At 17.9% G+C, this 22,385-nt stretch overlaps 5 protein-coding genes across 5 annotated transcripts, besides 16 other annotated features; 3 read left to right on the forward strand and 2 right to left on the reverse strand. All coding sequences in view use genetic code 6, as the record gives it.

Moving 5' to 3' along the window:
• Window positions 1-216: 216 nt before the first annotated feature.
• Window positions 217-298: a microsatellite.
• Window positions 217-309: a microsatellite.
• Window positions 302-358: a microsatellite.
• An 80-nt stretch (window positions 359-438) lies between these two features.
• Window positions 439-476: a microsatellite.
• Window positions 477-1,447: 971 nt separating this feature from the next.
• Window positions 1,448-3,180, forward strand: IMG5_194210 (hypothetical protein; the record flags this gene model as incomplete). Its single annotated transcript, XM_004024961.1, has 4 exons — window positions 1,448-1,499; window positions 1,595-1,665; window positions 1,767-2,298; window positions 2,618-3,180. The coding sequence occupies 4 exons, from the start codon at window positions 1,448-1,450 to the stop codon at window positions 3,178-3,180; spliced, it is 1,218 nt and encodes a 405-aa protein (XP_004025010.1).
• Window positions 3,181-3,623: 443 nt separating this feature from the next.
• Window positions 3,624-3,669: a microsatellite.
• Window positions 3,670-4,399: 730 nt separating this feature from the next.
• On the reverse strand, window positions 4,400-5,458 carry IMG5_194220 (hypothetical protein; the record flags this gene model as incomplete). The annotated part of the gene is made up of 1 exon (XM_004024962.1): window positions 4,400-5,458. One exon carries the CDS (start codon window positions 5,456-5,458, stop codon window positions 4,400-4,402), a length of 1,059 nt encoding a protein of 352 aa, XP_004025011.1.
• Window positions 5,458-5,500: a microsatellite.
• A 1,184-nt stretch (window positions 5,501-6,684) lies between these two features.
• Window positions 6,685-6,736: a microsatellite.
• A 731-nt stretch (window positions 6,737-7,467) lies between these two features.
• Window positions 7,468-7,500: a microsatellite.
• A 1,544-nt stretch (window positions 7,501-9,044) lies between these two features.
• On the forward strand, window positions 9,045-9,659 carry IMG5_194230 (rab guanine nucleotide exchange factor 1, putative; the record flags this gene model as incomplete). The annotated part of the gene is made up of 3 exons (XM_004024963.1): window positions 9,045-9,211; window positions 9,290-9,403; window positions 9,638-9,659. 3 exons carry the CDS (start codon window positions 9,045-9,047, stop codon window positions 9,657-9,659), a joined length of 303 nt encoding a protein of 100 aa, XP_004025012.1.
• Window positions 9,660-11,718: 2,059 nt separating this feature from the next.
• Window positions 11,719-11,787: a microsatellite.
• An 871-nt stretch (window positions 11,788-12,658) lies between these two features.
• Window positions 12,659-12,697: a microsatellite.
• Window positions 12,698-12,755: 58 nt separating this feature from the next.
• Window positions 12,756-12,806: a microsatellite.
• A 235-nt stretch (window positions 12,807-13,041) lies between these two features.
• Window positions 13,042-14,273, forward strand: IMG5_194240 (hypothetical protein; the record flags this gene model as incomplete). Its single annotated transcript, XM_004024964.1, has 5 exons — window positions 13,042-13,281; window positions 13,358-13,585; window positions 13,660-13,785; window positions 13,829-13,957; window positions 14,004-14,273. The coding sequence occupies 5 exons, from the start codon at window positions 13,042-13,044 to the stop codon at window positions 14,271-14,273; spliced, it is 993 nt and encodes a 330-aa protein (XP_004025013.1).
• Window positions 14,274-14,422: 149 nt separating this feature from the next.
• IMG5_194250 (hypothetical protein) lies at window positions 14,423-15,198 on the reverse strand (the record flags this gene model as incomplete). The annotated part of the gene is made up of 4 exons (XM_004024965.1): window positions 14,423-14,440; window positions 14,680-14,686; window positions 14,726-14,831; window positions 15,156-15,198. 4 exons carry the CDS (start codon window positions 15,196-15,198, stop codon window positions 14,423-14,425), a joined length of 174 nt encoding a protein of 57 aa, XP_004025014.1.
• Window positions 14,588-14,645: a microsatellite.
• Window positions 14,589-14,645: a microsatellite.
• A 37-nt stretch (window positions 15,199-15,235) lies between the features above and the next one.
• Window positions 15,236-15,302: a microsatellite.
• Window positions 15,303-15,802: 500 nt separating this feature from the next.
• Window positions 15,803-15,840: a microsatellite.
• A 2,425-nt stretch (window positions 15,841-18,265) lies between these two features.
• Window positions 18,266-18,296: a microsatellite.
• Window positions 18,297-22,385: the final 4,089 nt, after the last annotated feature.

Raw genomic sequence — 22,385 nt, forward strand, 5'->3', positions numbered from 1 at the left:
ATAAAAAAAATTATATATAAAAATTACTTAATAAAAAATATAATATATATTTAAAATTAGTAAAAATAAGATACGTATATATGATAAAATTATTATTATTTTATATATTTATATATATTGTTTAGTACTAATAAAAAAATTCTTAAATTAATATTAAATATAAATTTTATAAAAATAAAATTGAGTATATAATAATTGTTTAAATAATATTTTCAAATATAAATAAATATATATATATATATATATATATATATAATATAATATATATATATATATATAATATATTTATATATAATATTAATTTTATATTAAATATTTTTTATTTTATGATCTTTTTTAATTTATATTATTTTATTTTTTTTAATTCATAAATATATTATTTAATTTTAAAAAAAAAACATATCAAATATATTAAATATATTTATTTTTCTTTAAATAATATATTAATTTTTTATATTTAAGTTTTTTATATTTAAATATTTACTTTCATATGAAATGGATTTTTTTAATAAATACATATATATTTATTTAATTTTATTAATAATAAAAAAAAATACAATCTTTAATTTATTATATATATGCTGAAAGAATTTTAATTAAACACTAATAAATAAATATAATAAATCATATCATTTTAAATAAATCAAAGAAAAACAAAATAAAAAAAACTTATAAATTTAATTATAAAATAAAAATGTATTATTAATAATACTTAAACAACTAAAATTCTAGCCCTTTAAAATAAAACAATTCATATACTAATAATTCAGATTTAAACAAATATATAAATCCTTACGTTTAACCTTCTACTTTGTTTAATTAATAATAAAATAACATTGTTCCATAAAGTTAAGGAATAAGTTCTTATCTTCAACCAAATTAAACAAATTAATAATATGCAATTAGTAATAAATTTAACAATTAAGAGTAATAAAATTTTAATGGTATGGAATCATAAAATATGTCTCCGACAAATTCCATTATTAATTGTGATTAATCAAAAGGTGATAGATAATAATTTGGTTTGAACTATGAAGCAAGAAAAAAAAATAAGTTAAGAGAGTATAACATGAAGGAGAAATCTATAATTCTTTAAAACCTTATGACAAAGCTGAAATAGATTAATATTCCTAAATAGGGCAAAATGACTACTTTAAGTTTTTGCGTTAAAGTATAAATGCAGTTGAAAACTCGTAATATTAAATGATTTTGAGAATATGCAGAAAAACAGCTCTGATCCTGATTTCCGTTAAAATGATAAAAAATACTAAAAAATGACTTTGTCGATGAAGAGTTTCCACATGAAATAGCTTCTCTTGTTGGAAATGATGCATTGGTTAGATAATCTTGGAAAGGACTCTAATGGTATCGCCCTAAGGATATCGCAAATTTTGAAAATAACTAGATTTACAAAGATATAAAACCTTAAGATATAAGATAAGGATATATGGGAAATTGCTACTTTTTAGCAAGTTTATCAGCTATAGCAGAAAATCCAAGTAAATTGAATTATATATGAAAAATATTTTTTATTTTATATATGCTTAAAAATTATCCAATTTAATTTAATGTTATTTTATTTTTAATTATAAAGATAGAATTAAAAAACTCTTTACTTAAGAAAATAATGAATTATCATATAACAAAGAATTTGGTGTTTATAATGTAATTAAAAATTATCTTTATATAATTTTCAAATTGTATGAAAATAACGAATTTATATATATATTATTTTTAATAATTTTAATTAATATTTTTTTTTATAGATTAAAATTTGTGTTTAAGGTTAATGGAAAAATGTAATTGTTGATGAGTTTTTCCCCTGTATTACAAAGTAAAGAGGTCCGGCTTTTACAAGAGGAAACGATGGAGAAATATGGGTACTTCTCTTAGAAAAAGCTTGGGCTAAAGTAAACGGATCATACAGTGAGATCGAAAAAGGTTTAACAAGAGAATGTTTACATGACTTTACAGGTGCTCCAGTATTATAACTATGGTTAGATGATTCTTCGAACCATGATTATGTATGGCATGAACTTTTGAGGGCAGAGAAAAATAACTATGTAATGACTTGTGGGTCAGGGGATGGAAAATCACTAGCTGATTACTAAAAAGTGGGAATTCTTAAAGGATAACCTTATTCTTTATTAGGCGCTTATGAAATAAATGTTGAAGGAAAAGAAACAAGAATCTTAAAATTAAGAAATCCTTGGCAAGTTGTTGAATGGAGAGGAAAATATTCAGATAATGACGCAAACTTCATGAAATTAACTCATTAATAAAAATAGTTAATGGGCAGTATATATTTTAATCAATATATATTTATTATTTAATAAAAAAGTTGAAGATACTTAAATATCACATAGAGATGGAATATTTTTAATGGAATTTTCAGATTTTGTATAATATTTTACAGATTGTTAAATATGTTATGTAAACGATGAATTTAAACACACTTCAATGAAAGTTACTAGTTCAAAAAAACATTCGAAATATTTCAGGATGAAAATACAAAAAAAAGGTAAATACTATGTTCAAATAAACCAAAAACCAAAAAGAAAATACAATAAAAACTAACAAGAAAACTTTAAATATTCGAAGGTAACTTTATTATTAGCTAAAGAAAATGCAGATGGAAGTTTAAGCTACATAGAAGGTACTTAAAAAAGAGATAGGGAAGTCTGGACAGCTTAACCTTAAGATTAAGAATTAGAAGCTGGAGTATATTATATTTATACAAAAATAGATTGGAATTAATCAGAGATATAAGATTTTGTTATTAGTACTTATGGTGTAAATAATACAATTTTAACTGAAATTACCAAATATGAATGCCCTGAGTTTCTTAGAAATATTTATATTGATCATGCTCGTAATGTTTCTAAAAAATCTAAAAAGTTGATGCATAATAAAAATGCTTGGGTTCTTTTAGAATAAACAGATGATGGATATTTCTATTTAGCAATTTAAAATAGCACTGATTAACCTATGTAATGTGAATTTAAATTCTCTAAATTGGAAGGATTAAAACTTAGAAAACCTTTTACTGGAAAAATTTCTAACTTCACTGTACCATCTAATAATTTTGAAGTAGTTTTGATTAAAGTACTTGATTACAATGATCTTTAGGGAATTTAAATTAAATAATCTATTATTTTTAAATCAAAGGATTAAAATTGATTTGATGGACGGTTAGTGATTTCTTTTTTTAAATTTTATATTATCTTTTATAGATTTAAAAAAAATAAAAACAGAATATTTCTACATATTATTTTTAGAATAATATAATATTTTATATAAACAGAAAATTAAATAATTATATTTTATTCTTCTTTATTTGAATATTTGTTTTTCAATTTTTTTACAATGAATATAAAAATATAAAATAATGTAAAAACTCTCATTCTATATTAAATTAAAAATATATTATTTAACTTTACTTCCGAAAAAAATTAATTATATTATTATAAAATAAAATTTATTTTTATAATTCATAATTATAAATAAAACATATTTAATTAATATGATTAATTATTTAAATTTATAAATCTTAGTATAGGTTTTGTTTTTTTTAACATTTTTAATAGTATTTATAACATGTATTCCACTAAATTATATTAAACAAATAAAATAAAAAATAATATAAAATACATAAATAAATTAAAATACTATTATGAAAGTAAGTGATAAAAAGATAAAAAATAATTAAGAATATTAAAAAATAAAATTATTAGAACAATAATGGAGATAAAAATATAATGCACAATGGAATTTATAATTAAATAAACATATTTGTTAAGCTCAAAATAAATACCAAAAATATTTATGTAAATATCAAGCCAAATAGTTAGCTATTTAGTGGTAAAAATATTCTTAAAAACACTATAATTAAGTGGATAGAAAGCATATTAAAAGAAACTAAGGATTACTAAATTGTAAAGTTATAATAGTATAGTGATTTTCATTTAAAAAATAAAAATAATATTTATAAAATGATTTGAATTATTTTATATTTTTATAAATTAAAAAGATACGAAATTTTAAATTAAAATAATTTTAATCTAATATTTTCATTGTTATTAGTATTATAAATTGTATTTTAAATCGGAAAATATTTAAATAAAATAAAATTATGATTTTGTGCTTAAAAAATATAATAATTTAAAAGATAATTAAAAAATTTTTTACAAAGAATAAAAATATTTAACCTTTTTATAATTTATTATCATAAAAATAAAAATAATCAAATACATAAAAGCAAAATATTAATAAGTAATAAATATAATCAAAATTTTAAACTATTAAAAATTTCTATTAAAATAAATATTTATATGCTTTAATCGTAAAATAATTATTTTATAAAATTTTATATTATATAAATAAAAAATAATTTGTATTTTCATTCAGGTGAAACATCATTAATAGAATTTTCACTAAATTATTTAATATTATCATTTTTTTAAGATTAATATTTATTAGTAGCATAATTAGAAGTTAGAGGTCTTAAAGAAGTTTTAGGAGATTTATTAATATTATTTTATTTTTAATTTTAAATAGTATATGTAGTAGTAGCTCTTTTTTATTCTTAATCTTTAGGTCCATAAATGCCTGTAGCTTTATTAATTCTTATAGAAGTAGTATTTCCTTTGATTATTTTTCTTTTAATTTAATTTTCTTATTATTATTAAATTTGTTTTTCAGCTTAAGCCAAAACATTTTTTAAATTTTCAACCAAATTATGATTTTCGCCTAAATTTTCAATAGAAAACTTAACAGCTTTTTTATAAGTTTGTATAGCCTCTTCATATCTTTTCAAGAATTCTAATTCTACTCCTAAATTATGAAAAGCAATAGCCAAAACAGCAATTCTATCATTAAATTCTTTATATTCTTCATTATTAAAATTAGTATTTTAATTATTATTATTGATATTTCTTCCTATATTTTATATATATTCTTCCTATAAAAGCACTATACTCATTAATACATGTTCTAAAGCACTTTCATGTTTTCCTAATTGGGATAATACAGCACATAAATTCAAATGTGTATCAGCTAAACTTTAACTTTTTTCTTATGTAATTTCGATTTGTAAGGCTTTGTTCAAGTAATCTAATGCTGTTCGTATTTTCCCTGTTCTTCTATAATAACAGGCCATATTATTATATGTTACGGCTTTAAAATTTGGAGAATTTTAACACAATACCTTGGCTTTTTTTAAAAATTCAAAACAGGCATCAAAACGTTCTCTTGTTAAACAAACCATAGCTATTAAATTGCATAACTCACATAATTTTTCACTTGTTTTTATAACTTCTTCACTATTTTCTCCATATGCATTTATTTTTAAGTTAAAGGCTTCCTCTAATGTATCTAATGATTCACCATATTTACCTTGCTTTTGTAGTTATAATGATTTTTCTTCTAATTATGCTAGTTTTTCTCTAATTAAATCCATATTTTTTTATTATTATTTTTTTATGAGTTTTATTTTTATTATATAAAAAATACATATGTTATATTATTTTTTAAAAATAAATATTTATATTTAAATTAGTAATTAAATTTTTATAATATATAATTATAAATGTATAATCAGCAATTTAAATATTTCTTATTATACTTTTTAAAAAAATTTAATAGTAATTCTGAATCATTATTCAATTTTATAAATAATTTTTAGATTTATTTTATTTATAGTTTTATTTTGTTAATTTTTAAAATATTTATTATCTGTCTATATTTTTTTTTTTTAATTTTTATAATTATTTATTGAATAATTTATTTTTATTCCCAAATTAAGTTAAACTATAATAATATTAATAAATAATAAATATCATACTCATTAATATTATGAAAGTAAATAATATATATTAAACATTTTAAAATTAAATTATAATTTTATATGTATTTATGTATTTTTATATTTGAAAAAAGCAAAGCAATGATTGTATTTTACCAAACTAAGAATACATATATGATTAAATAAAAAATCTTAAAGCAGAATAAAATATTATTTTTTGGGATAACAAATGGTAGTAATTGCAAGAAAATATAAAAAAGGAATATTTCATTTATAAAAATGGTATTTATATTTGCTTTATTATAAAAAAAATTCATAATATATATTAAAAAAAACTAAAATTGTATTTTAATTTTTCTATAAAAAAGCCAAATCATGTTTTAAAACAATATTTGAATAAATAAAAACATTAGAAAATAAATATTTTGAAAATTATATATAATTGTAAACTAGTTAAAAAAATATTCAAAAACTATTTTAAATTATAAATTATTAATAATACTTTCCATAAATTCATGAAAAAATGCACCAAATAATTTATAAATTAAGAAAAAATCCTAATATAATACTAATTTTATTAGAAAAAACTAAACATATTGCATCAAATTAAATAAACAATTTAACAGAATAAATATTTCATATGTTTTTTACAGACTTTTAGCATTATCTATAATCTGATTAACTTTATTTTATAAATAAATTAATTGAAAACGAAGTAAATAAAAGCCAAAGCTTATAATAGTTTAGATCTAATTTTTTAATAAAACGTGTTATAAAAGAATTTTTGACTTAATAAAAATTTAATAAATGTGTATAGGATATTTTTAAAAATATTCTTAATGAGTTTTTAAAAATAAATGAAGATTTATAGCTTGATTTAAAAAAGTAAATAAAATAAATAAATTAAATATAAAAAAAATAAGAATAAATAAAGAATATGAGTAAAAAGATAAAAAAAAATCATTAATATAAGAATAATAAATATAATAGAATTAATAAATTTATTAAAAACATTAATAAAAATTACTTTATCAATATATTAAAAATTTAAACAAAGCAGAGTATTATACATATATTTTAAAAAGATATGAAATTTCATAAAATTATCTCTAAAACGAAGTTTCTGATGAAGTTTAGGACATCTTAAATTTAGACATACAAGGTATTTTATTCGAATTAAAAAAATTAATAGATAAAAATATTTTTTTTAAGAAAGAGCCTATTTTACAAGCAATAAAAACAGTTTTTTTTAAAACTTAATTCATAATATGCCTTCTTCAGCAAAATTTGAATAAGAGAATTGTATATTAAAATAAAATAGAAAATTATAAAATTTAATCGATAGGAAAATACAAAAAATAACAAATTTAGTTAATCTAATTCTTGACTAAGTATTTAATAATTTAGAAAATATTCCTAATGAAATACGAGTGATTTTTTGGTTAACTAGATATCATTTAAGTTAAAAATACGGATAAATTAATATTAGTGAACTTCATTTATAAATTAGTAATTTTTTAGTTGATTATTGGATGATGCCTATTTTTTTAAAATCTTTCAAAATCATTATTCAAAAAGAGGAAAAACAATCTATAATTTATGATAATATTTATTAAGTTTATGATATTTTGAAAAATGTAAAATTTTATTTGTAATTTTTTTTTTTTATATTTTTTATATATTTATATTTTTAATATTATTGATAAATTTTCATTTTATTTTATAAGGTTATGTGTAGATAATATTTTTATGGAAATTTTCTACTTGAAAAGTTTAATTAACTAATATAAGATTCTTAACATAGTGTCTATTCTTTTTTTAAGAGTTACTTAATATTCCGACTCCAAAAATACATAACTTTCTTCAACAGAAAAATATAAATTTTATTGGTAATACTTGTACATGTCTTTCTTTGGAAAATTTAGAATACTTAATTAATATTATTTTGTAATACTAAAACGATTTACCTAAAGATATTATTGAATTGGCAAAATATATAAAAGATAATTAAAAAAGCGAATAGTTTAATTTAATTAAAGATGATGTTTTTACAATATTCTACTTTTAAGATTTATAAATGGAAAATTATCTGTAAAACTATTATAATAGATAGAATTAAATAAAATTTGAAATAAATTATATTTTAAGAAATGTAAAAAACATAAATACATCAATTAACTTTAGCGAAAAATTTAATATTATTCAAATATTTACTTTACTTTAAAGTGTAAAAAATAAAATATTATTTATAAAAACGCAAAATATATGTATATGTATATTAAATTATGTATAAAGTAAAAATATGAGATTAATAACAAAAAAATAAAACTTTTTGCTCAAAATATTTCAAAATTTTTTATGTAAAATTTTATAGATAAAAACTTTATTGATATATTATTGTATGATTGCTAATAAAGATTAATAAACATGAATTAGTTAGAATATTAAATTAAGAATAAATATCTAAATTAAATTTAAAATATTGAAAAAGCAATTCAAAGCTTAGACAGTTAAAATTAAAATGCAAAAAAAGATAAAAAGAAATAAAAAATTAGAACTTTTATAACTCAGACATAATTAAATATTTGCATTTCTTCACCTTTCTCACGTTCAAAGTTAAGTGATATTTACACTAAATAATATGATGAAACCATTTATAAAAAAATATGGGTAGAAGATATTTAAAATTGCATACATTCGATAATAAGCTATGATTTTATAAAAAATTTGACAGGTATTAAATTATAACTATTTTTATTTTAATTGTGATTAGGAGATTTTGCAGAAAATGATAAAGATGAATAAATACATCATTGTTAATCAATATATGATTTTATAGAAGTTCAAAAAATAAAAATAATTTAAAATTATATATATATTAATTTTAAAGGAATTTGGAAAATTGCCTGAAGTTTAATAAGTATTAAATGAAGGTGTTGATTATTACAATGTAAATGATTCTTATATGGAAGTAATAGAATTAATAGATGAAAAGATTAAAAGTTCTACGCTTTTTAAAGAATATGACGAAGAGGAATTGTAAATCATTAGTTACTTAATACAAAAGAAAATAAATAAATAATTCTATTAAAACGTTTTTCCTAAATAGTAAACCCATAAAGATTTTTCATTCTATATTTTATTAAATTCTTTTGATTTTGTTACTTTTCTAAATCTAGAAATTCATTAAAACTAGCATACTGAATGGTTATGGAGAATATCATCTTAAGCTCTAATTAATATGGATATTAAATAAACACCATCTTAAAAATTAGAATGTTTATTAGAGTGTACTAAAACTATGACTGAAATACTAAAATTAAGTTCTAATAATGATGAGGCTGCATCAGCTGATGTTACTTTGCCTAACTTAATATATATTCTTATTAAATCTAAACCTAAAAGAATGTATTCTAATATAAAGTATTTATACATATAGATTATAAATTCGTTTTTAATATTTATATACTTATTTTAATTAATTAGCTTCATTAAAGTTTTTAAAAATCAAAATAAAATGCTTTCAGAATAAGGATATTGTTTTGTTTAAATCCAGGGGGCTCTAAAATTCTTAGAAAATTTAAATTGGAACGAGCTTAAGTAAATAAGTAAAAATGATTTTCATTTAAAAATAAGGGAAAAAGAAATTTAAAATGGAATAGCCTTTTTAAAAAAGCGGGAAAGAGAAGGTATTTTAATTGATTTAAGTTAGATATAATAATAATAATGAATAATAGATTTCTATAAAATTAAAAAAATCAAAAAGAATTTTATGTAGTATTATTTAATAAATTATAATATAATTATTAATTTTTTATTATAATATATATTTAGTTAATATATTTATTTAATTTGAATTCTAAAATTATATTTTTTATTTTTTTACATTTATTTATTTAAAATTCTAATGATAATTTTAAAATAAAATTAATTTCATTAATAATCTAATTGTTAATTTTAATTCATATTTGAATTAAAATTTTACAAACTTTATAAACTTTTTAAATTGTTTTTTAATTATTATATTTTCAATTCAGCGTAATTTATTTTATTTTATAACATCAATGGATATTTAAAAAATTCTTGGTTTTATTATTCTAGAACTTAATCTTCATCTTAAAATTATTTATAGTATTTTAAACTATTTAGGTCTAAAATAATATAAAAAATAATTTAAAATAAATATCTATATGTTTATAAAATAAATAATATCTACTTTTTTCATTTTTTTAAAGTTGAATTTCCTCAGCACTAAAATTCTAATATTTATTATTTTATTATTATTTTTTAATCTATTATTATTAAAATTTAGTACAAACTTTTGCCTGGTTTTTCTGTTTATTTAGATATTATTATTTAATATTTTAATTATTTTAATGTATAAAAATGTTTTAAATTTTTTTAAATTTTATATTATCTGATTTTGCTATATCATAAAATTCAATATTAGGTTTGATTTATATGCCTTTCTATATATAATTTAAAATAAATATATAATGAATAATTATTAAAAACTTTTAGGAATATTTTTTTTAAAGGTTCAGAAAAAAGCTATTTTACAACTTTTAAATATTTATTATTTGCGTCTTCTTTCGGTTTTTCTTAATTTTAAATTAAATTTTCAATTTCATCTTTTTAAATCAAAATAGATTTTCTATTAATTTTAATTGTATCCTATTTTGCGATTTTTCTTTATATTATTAATGATGGCTTTTTAATAGAATTATCTTTTAAATTAATATTTTAAGCTTAACATAATAATTCTTCTTTATTTGTATTTAACGATATATCACTATTTTGGGATTAAAGCCTAACTTCGATTCTTTCAGAATCATTTGAAATTAATGTTTTTTCATGTTTTCTGCTTTAAATGTATTCATTTAAATGCTATATTGTTAAACTATCAAGCATCCTAGATTTCTATATATTATTTTTAATACAATAGCATATGAAATTTCTAAAATTAAATTTGAAAAAAATTAACTTTTATTTACCTTCTATTTTTTTAATAAATTTAGTTTTTAAACATTTTAATCATAATTAAATATCTCGCATATTTATAATTTTTACTAAATTAATTTTCCTAAATGATTTCTTTCTTAAATAAAAGGCTTAAATTAAATATTATCTCTTTTATTATCTTAACTTTATCTAATATAAAAAATTATTCAATTTTATAAAACAACTTAAATATTATTTTTTTATAAAAATATTTATTATTATACTAATTATTTTTTGAATATTATTAAATATATTCAATAACTTTAGGCAATATTAATGTTTTATTATTAGAATTCAGTTTCTTTTTTTACATTTATAGATATAAAAATATTTCTATTTTTGTATTATTAAATAAAAAATTAAAATAAAAATTATTCTTAATAAAATATTAATAGTAAAAAAATAAAATCAAAGAAAATAGTTTTTTCTATTTAATTATTATAATCTTAACTTAATAACTAGCGATTTATATTATTATTATTATCAATATTAATTTAATGATTATTTATTTATATTTATAATATTCTCTTTTATAAATATTAACATTTAATATAATTACTAAATGTTAATCGGATTATATCTTCTTATTATGCTCTTATAATTTAAAATATTTATAATAAAAAATAATTTTTTTAGAAAATAAAATAATAAAAATTTAAATAAGTAATGAAAAAATAATAAAAAATATATGCAATTTTATTTTATATAAAATAAAATCTTTATTGCTATAATTTATTAATCTTAATAATTATTTAGTTTTAAATTTTGAATTTCTTAACATTTCATATTAAATTATTTAATTTTAAGCTAAATAATAAATATTAATAATCATAAAATAAGGTAATATTTAAAAATTTTTAATATAATAATAATTTAAATAGCAAAAATTCTATAATTTAATATAAATATCAATATATATACTAATAATTATTAAAAAAAAAAAAATTATATATTAATAATTATTATAAAAAAATATAATTATACTTTAAATTTTAAAATTAAAATTATACAATATTTTTAAGATTTAATTATTTTTAAAATAAAATTAGGCCCATTATAATTAAGCAACACATAAATTATATATTTTTTTAATTATGTAATATTAACCTTATATTATAATATGTTAATATAGACCGACCATTAAACAAGTTTGCTAAATTAATATTATAAAACTTTTTACAATTTATAATTAATTAAAAAGATGATTCTATTTTAAATAAAATATCAGTATTATAAACATTTTAACTTAAACTATATTATTGTAATTTAAATAGTTTAAAACAAAAATTTACAATATATATTAATAAATTTTATGTTTTTTATTATTATTTCTACAATTTTATATTTCCTATTTAATCTATATTTCCTATTTTTATATATAAACAAAAAAATGAAACAAATAAATAATTAATTAAATTAATAGTAAAAAAATAACCTAAACTATTTTATTACTAATTATAAGAATCAAATTTAAAATATTCACGTTAATTATTTATAAAACAATAATACACTTACTAAAATTTAAGAAGACGAACTTTAATATAATGCTCTCTAACTAAATTATATTATAGATAAACATTAAGAAAAAAGTTATAGTTAAGAATTAGAAAATATGTATTTTGAATCAGAGAAATTTGCATAAAATAAAATTCTTACTAAAAAAAATAAAAATAACAAAAAAATTAAAAATTTTAATATTTTAGATGCATAAAAATATTTTGCTTTTTTATAATTTGAATAAGATTAAAATAATACTTAAAATGCATTTAAACAAACAGCTATTTAAATCAATCCAAAAGCAAGAGTTCCTAATAATAGTTAATAGTTTTTATTAGAAATGAATGATAATACTAATAATGAAAATATTTTAAATTAATAAAAATTATAAATTAAAAATTAAAATAATATTAATAACAGCACATTAATTGGATATGGAAAATAATAAAAAAATAATAATAATTTTAACAATTAGAATTAATAATTTATACAAACTAGAAATAATGTAAAAGAAGTTGATAACTTAAATACAAATGGAAATTTTATTTCTGCTATAGATAAATACTATTAAAATAAAAATAAAACCAATAATCAATAAGAAGAATAATAAGAAGATTATTAATAGCCTAAAAATAATTATGCTTAAAGCTCAGAATAACAAGAATAAAAACAAGGAGGTTTATTCAAAAAATTTAGACAGCCAACATTAGCAGGGTAAAAAGAATAAAAAATTAATAATAATGAAAACTTAAAAGGAGTTGATTAAAAAGTATAAAAAAATACACAAAAATAATTATATTTTAAAAAATAAAATAAAAAAGCTTATTAGTATTATAGAAAGTGAAATTATTGAAAATGCTGCAAATATAAAATGGGATGATATTGCAGGGCTTAAATCAGCTAAAACGACAGTTTACGAATCTATAATATGGCCGATGCTTAATCCTTAAATATTTACAGGAATAAGAGCTCCTCCAAAAGTAAAATTTAATTTAAATTTATTTATGTGATTTTATCTTTTAAATAATTTTATTTGTATTCATTTAACTTAATTAGGGTTTACTACTTTTTGGACCTCCTGGAACTGGCAAAACTTTGATTGGTAAAGCTATTGCTTGTGAATCTAATTCAACGTTTTTTTCTATTTCAGCTAGTAGTTTAACAAGCAAATGGGTAGGTGAAGGAGAAAAAATGGTCAAAGTTCTATTTAAGTTAGCGATTTCTAAATAACCTAGTGTTATATTTATTGATGAAATAGATTCATTATTGTGTGCAAGATAAGAAGTTTATATTTTATATATATTAAATATTTAGATTAAAAATTTAGCATTTCAATATTATAATTTAATTTTTAAAAGAATGAAAACGAAGCCAGTAGGAGGATAAAAACTGAATTCTTAGTTTAAATGGAAGGTACACAAACTAAATGTGAAGAAAGAATTCTATTAATAGGAGCTACTAATAGACCATAAGAATTAGATGATGTATAAAAAAATAAAAATAAAATATTATTTATTAAATATTTAGGCTGTTAAAAGAAGGTTTGTAAAAAGGTTGTTTATTCCATTACCTGATAAAAATGCAAGAAAGCAGTTAATAGAAAGAATTATTTAAATTGAATCAGAAAAAGGAAATAAATTCCTAATAAATGATATTGTTATTTAAAAATTTTATTTATAATTAAATATTTTGTAAAAAAAAGGAATTAAATGAAATTATTGATGTTACAAAAGGTTATTCAGGCGCTGATATGAGAAACTTATGTGCTGAAGCATCTATGATGCCTATAAGAACTTGCATGGATATTTAAAAATTATCTATAGATAGTATAAGACCTGTAATGAAAAGCGATTTTATGCAAGCAATCAAAAAAGTTAAAGCAACTGTTTAAAAAAAAGATTTAAATGCCTATTTCGAATGGAATGATTAATTTGGAAGCTATGAAATTAATATAGAAGATATAAATAATTGATTTGAAGATAAACTAAGTATATTTTATTTATTAAATATATAATTATTTGCAAATTTTATTGATATATTAAAGTTAGTGCATATTTAATGAACAGAAAATAATTATTATTTTTACTATATTTAAAAGGTATTTTATTAATTTTAATTTACTCAAAATGTATTTATTTGCTAAAAAAATATATAAAAAATAATATTATACTTATTAATCAAAAAAAAAATTATTTATTGTTTAAATTATAAATTTAAATTTATATATTATTTTATTAATATAAATAAATAATTTTCTAGACAAAAATAAGAATAATAATTGAGAATAAAATATAATATAAATAAAAAAAACAAAATAAATATAAATATAAAAAATAAAAAAAATTGTATAAAAAATAATAATTTTAGAAAATATTTACATATTATCTAAAATAAAAAATCAATATTGTTTTCAAAAATATTTACATTAAAATAAATAATAAATGAGTCAATCTTAAGGACTTTTCAGTAATTAATAAAATTAACAAAACACCTCTACAGGTTTATTTGGTAATTAGTAGTAAGGAGGAGGCTTGTTTGGTAATTAATATATTTAAAAATTTAAATTTATAAAATAAATTGATAGGCTAGTTATAAAATACATAAGGAAGTTTATTTTCTTTATCAGCAAACCAATAATTAAATCCAAACACTAATATATAAAATTAAAAAGGTACTTAATTATTTGGCAACACGTAAAATACTTAATAATAAGCATAAAGTAGTTTATTTGGTGGCATGTAAAATTAGAATAATTAAGCTTAAACACCTACTTTATTTACTTAATAAAATTAAGGAGAATATTAATAGCCTTAATAATAAAAATTATAGTAATAATAAATAACAAATTAATAACAATAGCCGTTTTCATAATAGCAGCCTTAATAATAAAAAGTCATATTCGGATTATAATAATAGCAAATAGAATAATAACCTTAATAAAATAATTAATAATAATAATAATAATAATAATAATAATAATAATAATAATAATAATAATAATTTAAATAACCTTAGACCAATTAGGGTTTAATAGGATAGAGTTTATTTTCTAATATACAAGAAAATTAATAATAATAAACAGGAACTTAAATTTAACCAGGAACACAATAATTAACAGTATTACAAGATACATCATAAAATCAATAATAGTAATAAGGCGGTTTATTTTAAATAATTTAAAATACTTAGAACCAACAAAATAATCAGAATTAAACATAAAAAGTTGGAGGAGGGCTATTTAATTTAAATATTAACTAAGATTAAAAAATAGATAAGCCTTTAACAGGAGGATTATTTTAAAATATAGAAAATAAAAATACATAATAATAAGAATGCCTTTTTGGATAATAATAATAAAAAACAAATGAAGAAAGTAAATAAAAAGAATTATTTAGTAATATCAATAAAGAAGAATAATAATAAATATTACCTTAAACATTATAAGGTAATGTAACAAATTAAAATTAATAGTAAAATTAACTTTTCTCAATTAATAAATAATAAACTTAAACTTAAAATTAAAATTAAAATTAAAATTAGAAAGAATCTTAATTATCTAATATAAATCAAAATACTACGCAATAAATTTAATAATAATAAGCTAATACAGGTAGTTTATTTGGAAATTAGACTTAAATTAATAATAATTAACAACAACAATAACAATAACCATAATAGCATGTACCTTTAAATCAAACAGGAGGATTATTTTCAAATTTAAACACAACATAATAATAGAAACCTTCTGGAGGATTATTTGCAAACCTAGGGGGTATGAATTCAACATAATAAGGAGGACTTTTTGGATAGACATAATAATAAGGTGATAAAAAGAATGTAAATACAATACCTTCCCCACTTTTTTAAGGTTCTACAATCTAGAATTAGTTAGATTAAAAAAAAACAGAAAAAAATGCTGATTAATTACAAACAACTGGAGGACTTTTCGGCTCAAGCAATTAAGAAATTTAATAATGCAATGTTCAAAAAAAAGACGAAAATAAAGTTGGTTTAGAAGGATTAGTTGATAAACAAGATTAGTAATAATAAGTAAATACAAAAAGTGGAGGCTTATTTGGAGGTCCAATAGTATAAGGAGATTAATCTAATATTAGTTTATTTAATAATTAACAATAAATAAATACTACTAATAAAGCTTAAAATGATTAAAATTAGTTGCTTTAAAAAAATATACAAGCTTAATAAGGTGATCAAGATAAAAATAAAACGGAAAATAAAGGCTTATTTGGATAATAAATTGAATTAAAAACTCCGTAAACTACAAACAAATCGCCTTAAAAAGATTAATAGTAACCAAAGTAATTGTAATAATAACCACAATAGTAACAATAACCTAACCAACCTGAGGATAAAAAAATTTCTAATTTTTAAATTCCTCAAGATAAAAGAAATTTAAGTTAAGAAACTATTAAAGATAATTAAAATATAATTTCTTTAGGACTAAAGCTAAACTCAAATATATTGAACCTTCTATTGAATATTATTCAAATAGAAAAAAATTAATTATTTTCATTTCTAAAAGATTCGAATATCAAAGATAAACTTTTATTTGGATTATTAAGCTAAAAAAATAAAATTAGTCATAAAGATTAAAAAAAATGGGAGGTATATTCAAATAATTATATTAAATAAATTTTTAAAAATAGGAATATAAGAATGATTCAAAACAAGGAAAGTCTCCTTTGAAATTTTCAATAAAAGAATTATCTGAATATAAATATTAATATATAATTGTATTATTCATTGAAGAAATAGCTTTATATTTAGATTTAAATCCTTTATCAGTATACTATTAAATTGATTAATTCTTTCAAACGAATAAAGAATATATTGATTACTTTTTTGATCCCGATACAAAACAACCTTCGATTCAATATTTTTACGATTAAAATTGTTTAAAGTTTGATGATGGTGGCAAGGAAGTTATAATTTAAAATAAATCGAAATTTATAGAAAACTTGAACACCTAATTTATGAAAAAATAATACTTTTATCAAAGAAATTGCCTAATTTAAGCTTTAAGAATACTCATTTGTTAATAAGATAACTAATAGCACAATCAAACAATAAAAGATTTTTTTTAAGAAAGTAAGTTTGAAGAAAATTTATAGAAACTCTTATATGAAAACTATATGAATATTCCTTAACAGTTAACTTAGCAAGATATGGATAGGTTTTAGGTCTAGGTTTAAAGAGAAATTTATTAAATAATGTAGTTAACTTTCTTATTAAATTATAATTGGAGCCCTAATAAAATAAATATTAATCATTGCTTAGATATTTTATTTAAGACCAATTATAGAGGAAATGTTAAAGTATGGTTAAATAAAAAGAAAGATAAGCTCAATTAATTAAGTATTTAATTATAAGATGCTTGTATTGTGTAAATAATTTCCTTTTTAGAAGAACAAAAAGATTTGAACTTATCTTAGTTTTAATAAGATAATGATAAGTATATTCTTTTAACTTATTTATTAAAAATTGTAAAATAAGGAAAATTAACAGATAATTTTAACGAATGTGTTGAAAGGTATTTTACTTTTGTTAAAAAAGTGTTATAAAATCAAAATTTGGGTATTCTTAAAAATATTTATCAAGAAGTCTTATTTAAATATGCAGATTTAATTATTTGTTAATGTGTAGAATTTTAATATGAAAATGAAGAAAACTATGAATATATTACCTAAATTTTTATCGAATGTTTGAAAAAAAATAGCATTTTAATTAAAGAATTTTGGGAGAAAATGGAAAATGTACCAGAATATAATACTTTCTTTTCATAATAAAATAAAATTGATGAAGTTTTGATTTATAAATTAATGAAAATAGCTTGCAATACACAAAGTGAACCATTTTCAGAAAAAGTTATTATTTTCTAAGGTTAAACACAAAAATATTGGTATTAAATAGATTTAAAAACTAATTAAGCGTAAAAGAAAATAAAAAATTATTTAATATTAAAATTATATAATATATATAGATAATAAAGTGTAAATTATATTTTTGATAACCGCTACTTACTTATTAAGCTTAAACTTATTTTTAAATTAATATAAGTTGATTATACATGCATAAATTTATTAGATGCGTTTATTTCTAATCCAATCTTAACATATGAAGACTACACTAATTTAACCTAAAATAGAGCTTTTGAATAAATAGAAATTTCTAATACAATATAGGCTTTAATAAATTGCTTTTTACTTAACTATTAAGTAGTAAATTCAAAAGACTCATTCTAATTTTATAATTCAGCATTGAAAACTATAAATGTAATAATTAGTTTTAATTAACATTTAATATAAAATGTTTTTTAAAATTATTAAGCTTAATATGGCTAACCAATAACTAAGTTTTTTTTCAAATTATTAGCTTAACAAGATGATATAAACTTTATTATTAAAAAACTAAAATTTAAAAAGTAATTACTAAAAATGCTCTATTATATCCTTATTAATTATGAAGAACCATTAAGAGCTTTCCCAGCTTGCTTTATAAGATAATCAAAAACATTAGTTTAAGAAACAGAATCACCTTTACTTGAAAATCTATTTAGCTTTTATGCAAGTTTTGTTATAGATTGTGAACAAAACTATGGTTTAATTAGTTTAAAATATAAATGGAAAATAGGTATTTTAAATTTTTATTATTTGTATTTATTTTGATTTAGGTTAACTTATTATAAGTATAACTGATGTTTGTTTACAAAGATTTATTAAAAACATCACTCTAATTAATGAAAATGATAATTAGCAAATGCAAAACTCATATAATTTTATTTTCTTGAAGTTTTTTTTATGTAGTTAACTCAAAAAAGTAAGAATTGAAGAACTAATACTTAATATATTAGAAACTACAAGTAATTAGAAAAACGCAAGTAAAAAATAAATTAATTTTTATTTACATATTATTTTTTTATAAAAAATAGAAATTAATTAAATTAATGCTTTCTAAAATAAAATTTGGCTTACATATTGTAAAAGTTCTTCTAATAAATTAAAAGAAATAATATTCGAAGATATTAAAAATTAGTAAAGCCTTACACTTTTAATTATGAATACATTAAAATTAGTAGAAACAATAATGAAACTTATTTATTAAAAATAAATGCTTAGATAATCCGTATTTTAATAGTATTTAGCTCAGAAATATAAGTTATTAAATGATATTCCTTGCTTGGAATTTTTCGAAAGAAATTTTTGCAAGCTAGAATGTTTATACCATTATTAACAATAATTTTTTTAGGAAAAAAGCAAATCCTTCATATCAAAAACAAATATACTATTCGTTATAGCATCATATATTAATTTCAATTAAAAAGAAATGCATTTTAAGAATTAATCTTTTTCCTATAGTATTTTTAATATTTTGAATTAGTAATTTATTGAACTTAATGATGAACATATCGATAAAATAGACTTTAATTCTATTAGAAATTGCTTTTCTGTAAATCCTTATTAATGTAATAATTCTATAAATTCATATTGTTTGAGAATTCTGAATTAGATTTTGCTTATTTGGAATATTTAACCTTTTATTAAAAAACCTCTTCTTATTGATTATTTAAGTAATAAAAATGTTGAATATTACTAAGAATCATTAAATTTGTCATCATATAACTAAAATTTATATTATTTCATCAATTAATTATTTAAAATGTTATAATCTGAAAATTCTTATGACTAAATTTCTGCTATTGATTTTTTGATAACTAATTTATATACTTAATAATCTTTTATTGATAAAATCTTAAAACCTTAAAGTATAAATGGGCCTAATACAGATATCGAATTAAAAAGCATAATTAAGTAGTTTTTTGAGTAAAGTAATTAAAATACAATTTTAATGAACAAAGTAAAAAAAATATTATAATAATTTTATTTATTTTTTTATTAAAAATAGTATTTAATACTATTATCTGAAATATTTAAAAATGAATTTTAATACAGCAATTTTTGTTAAGACTTTAGAAACAATAATTCAGATTTATTTGAAAAAATAACAAAACTAGTCATAAATAAATTCGTTCCTAATGAAATAAACAGATTAATTTAAAATAGATTTAATTAAATAGAATCTGAATTCGACTAAAGTAACATAACTATTTCCAACTTCTAAAAAACAAAGTTAATAAAACTATTTAAGGAATAAAGTAGAAACCAAGAATTATATATTTAAATGGTTTGTGCAAGTACTTTCCAAACATTACTAGAGCTAATGAGTAGATAATTCCTTGTTTAAAAGCATAATTTTATTTTAGAGAGTTTGAAGCAAATATTTAACTATTAAAAAACGTAAGAAACAATAAAAAAACTATTATTAATATTTTAAATATAAAAAAGAATTGAAATAATTAATAACTTAAAAGAATTTGTTTTTTACAATTAATAACATAATTGCAAATATATATACTAAACAGTTTAAAATTAAGATACGATGGATTAAGAAGTTCGAATATAATAAACAAAAAAGACTATTTTCGAACAACCATTTTATAATTTATTAAATATAAATATATTTGGATATGGTCAATATTATTTATTAGATTAAGTAAATGAAAATTTTACAGAACTTGATCATCCGAATTTATAAAAACAATCATATTTTGAAAGAGGATTTTAAATTTTGGCTAAAAGTATTTAAATAAGATCTTAAAATTTAATTTTTTCTATCAGAGATATAAGCTTAGATTTATACGATTCCTGGATTCGCTTATTTTGTCTTGTTTTATCTGCTGGAAATGAAGGACATGCTATGAGTACAATAAGTAGTATTTATCCGAGCTTTACAATAAAAGAACTTTAATAACAGAAAATTATTACTGCAAAAGAGCAATTAGGATTATTATATCCAAACCATGAAATGGAATTTGTGAGTGGATTTACTTAAGTATTTGAATAAGGAGAAGGAAAAAAATGTATTCCCTCTTTTATGAGCTTTTTGAGTGATTTATTAAAACAAATAGTTTGGGATGTTAATAATTTGTAAATTGTAGGGGAACTTTTTGAGAGAAAAATTTAACTAATTTTCCATATTTAGAATGCTTTGAGACATTTGCAAGATTTAGAATACAACTAAAAGAAAAAAGATAAATAATTCTAGAATAATATTTAAGACACTTTCCATTTTAATGAAGTTGAAGATTAATTTAAACTAATTTGCCTCATTCTTAATAAATACACTTAATTTTAATCATAAGCACTTTTATGTGAAATTTTATAGGTAAATATATATAATTTTATTATTTTACTATATTTTTTAACATTAGGTTCTTTTTTATTAATTATAAATAATCGAAGTTATGATTATAAACTAAGTGCATTTATCATTTAGTTAACAATTATCTAAATTTGTTTATGAATTAATTGAAATTCTTATGATCTTGTTTAAATAAGATATTGATGGATTGCCTATACTTGTTTCCTGTTTAACTTCATTGCTAATTATTTAGCCAAATGCTATTATATAAGCCTTTAAAACAAATCCTAAGCATTTAGAAACTATAGCATTTAAAATTTATTAATAAAAAGTAATTTTTTAATTTATTTTAATTATATTTATTTTATTCTTGAGATATAAACTGCATAAATATTCATAAGTATAAATTATTTCCTCAAAAAGCTAGCTTAAACATCTGAATAAGGAGCAGATTTGCTTAATGGAATTAATATAATTTCTTTAATCTGTAGCAGCAATTTATACAAAAATATTGAAAGTGAACTTTTTTATCTTCAAAACGGTGAAAGAAATATTATACATTCTTTTTGGTGTTAAACATTAGCTTTTTTTAAAGAGTATTGTCTATAACTAACTACATAAATTTAAAATACATTTAATACTCTTTAGTTTGTAAAAGTTTATAGTAAGAGAATTTTGAAAATTTTATAAATACCTTAAGTAATAGTTTTTAAATAAAATTAAAATTCATTTTAAATAAATTAAATGGAATATGAAAAGCTTTCTTTAGCAGTAAAAAAATTAAATTAAATGTTTTTTTTAAAAATAAAAAAAGTTTACAGAAGAAATGGAATAAATAATAGATTTGTTGTCAGTATTTTTTGCA

The sequence above is a fragment of the Ichthyophthirius multifiliis genome (assembly GCF_000220395.1).
Source record: "Ichthyophthirius multifiliis unplaced genomic scaffold scaff_1120509251392, whole genome shotgun sequence".
Classification (NCBI taxonomy): Eukaryota; Ciliophora; class Oligohymenophorea; order Hymenostomatida; genus Ichthyophthirius; species Ichthyophthirius multifiliis.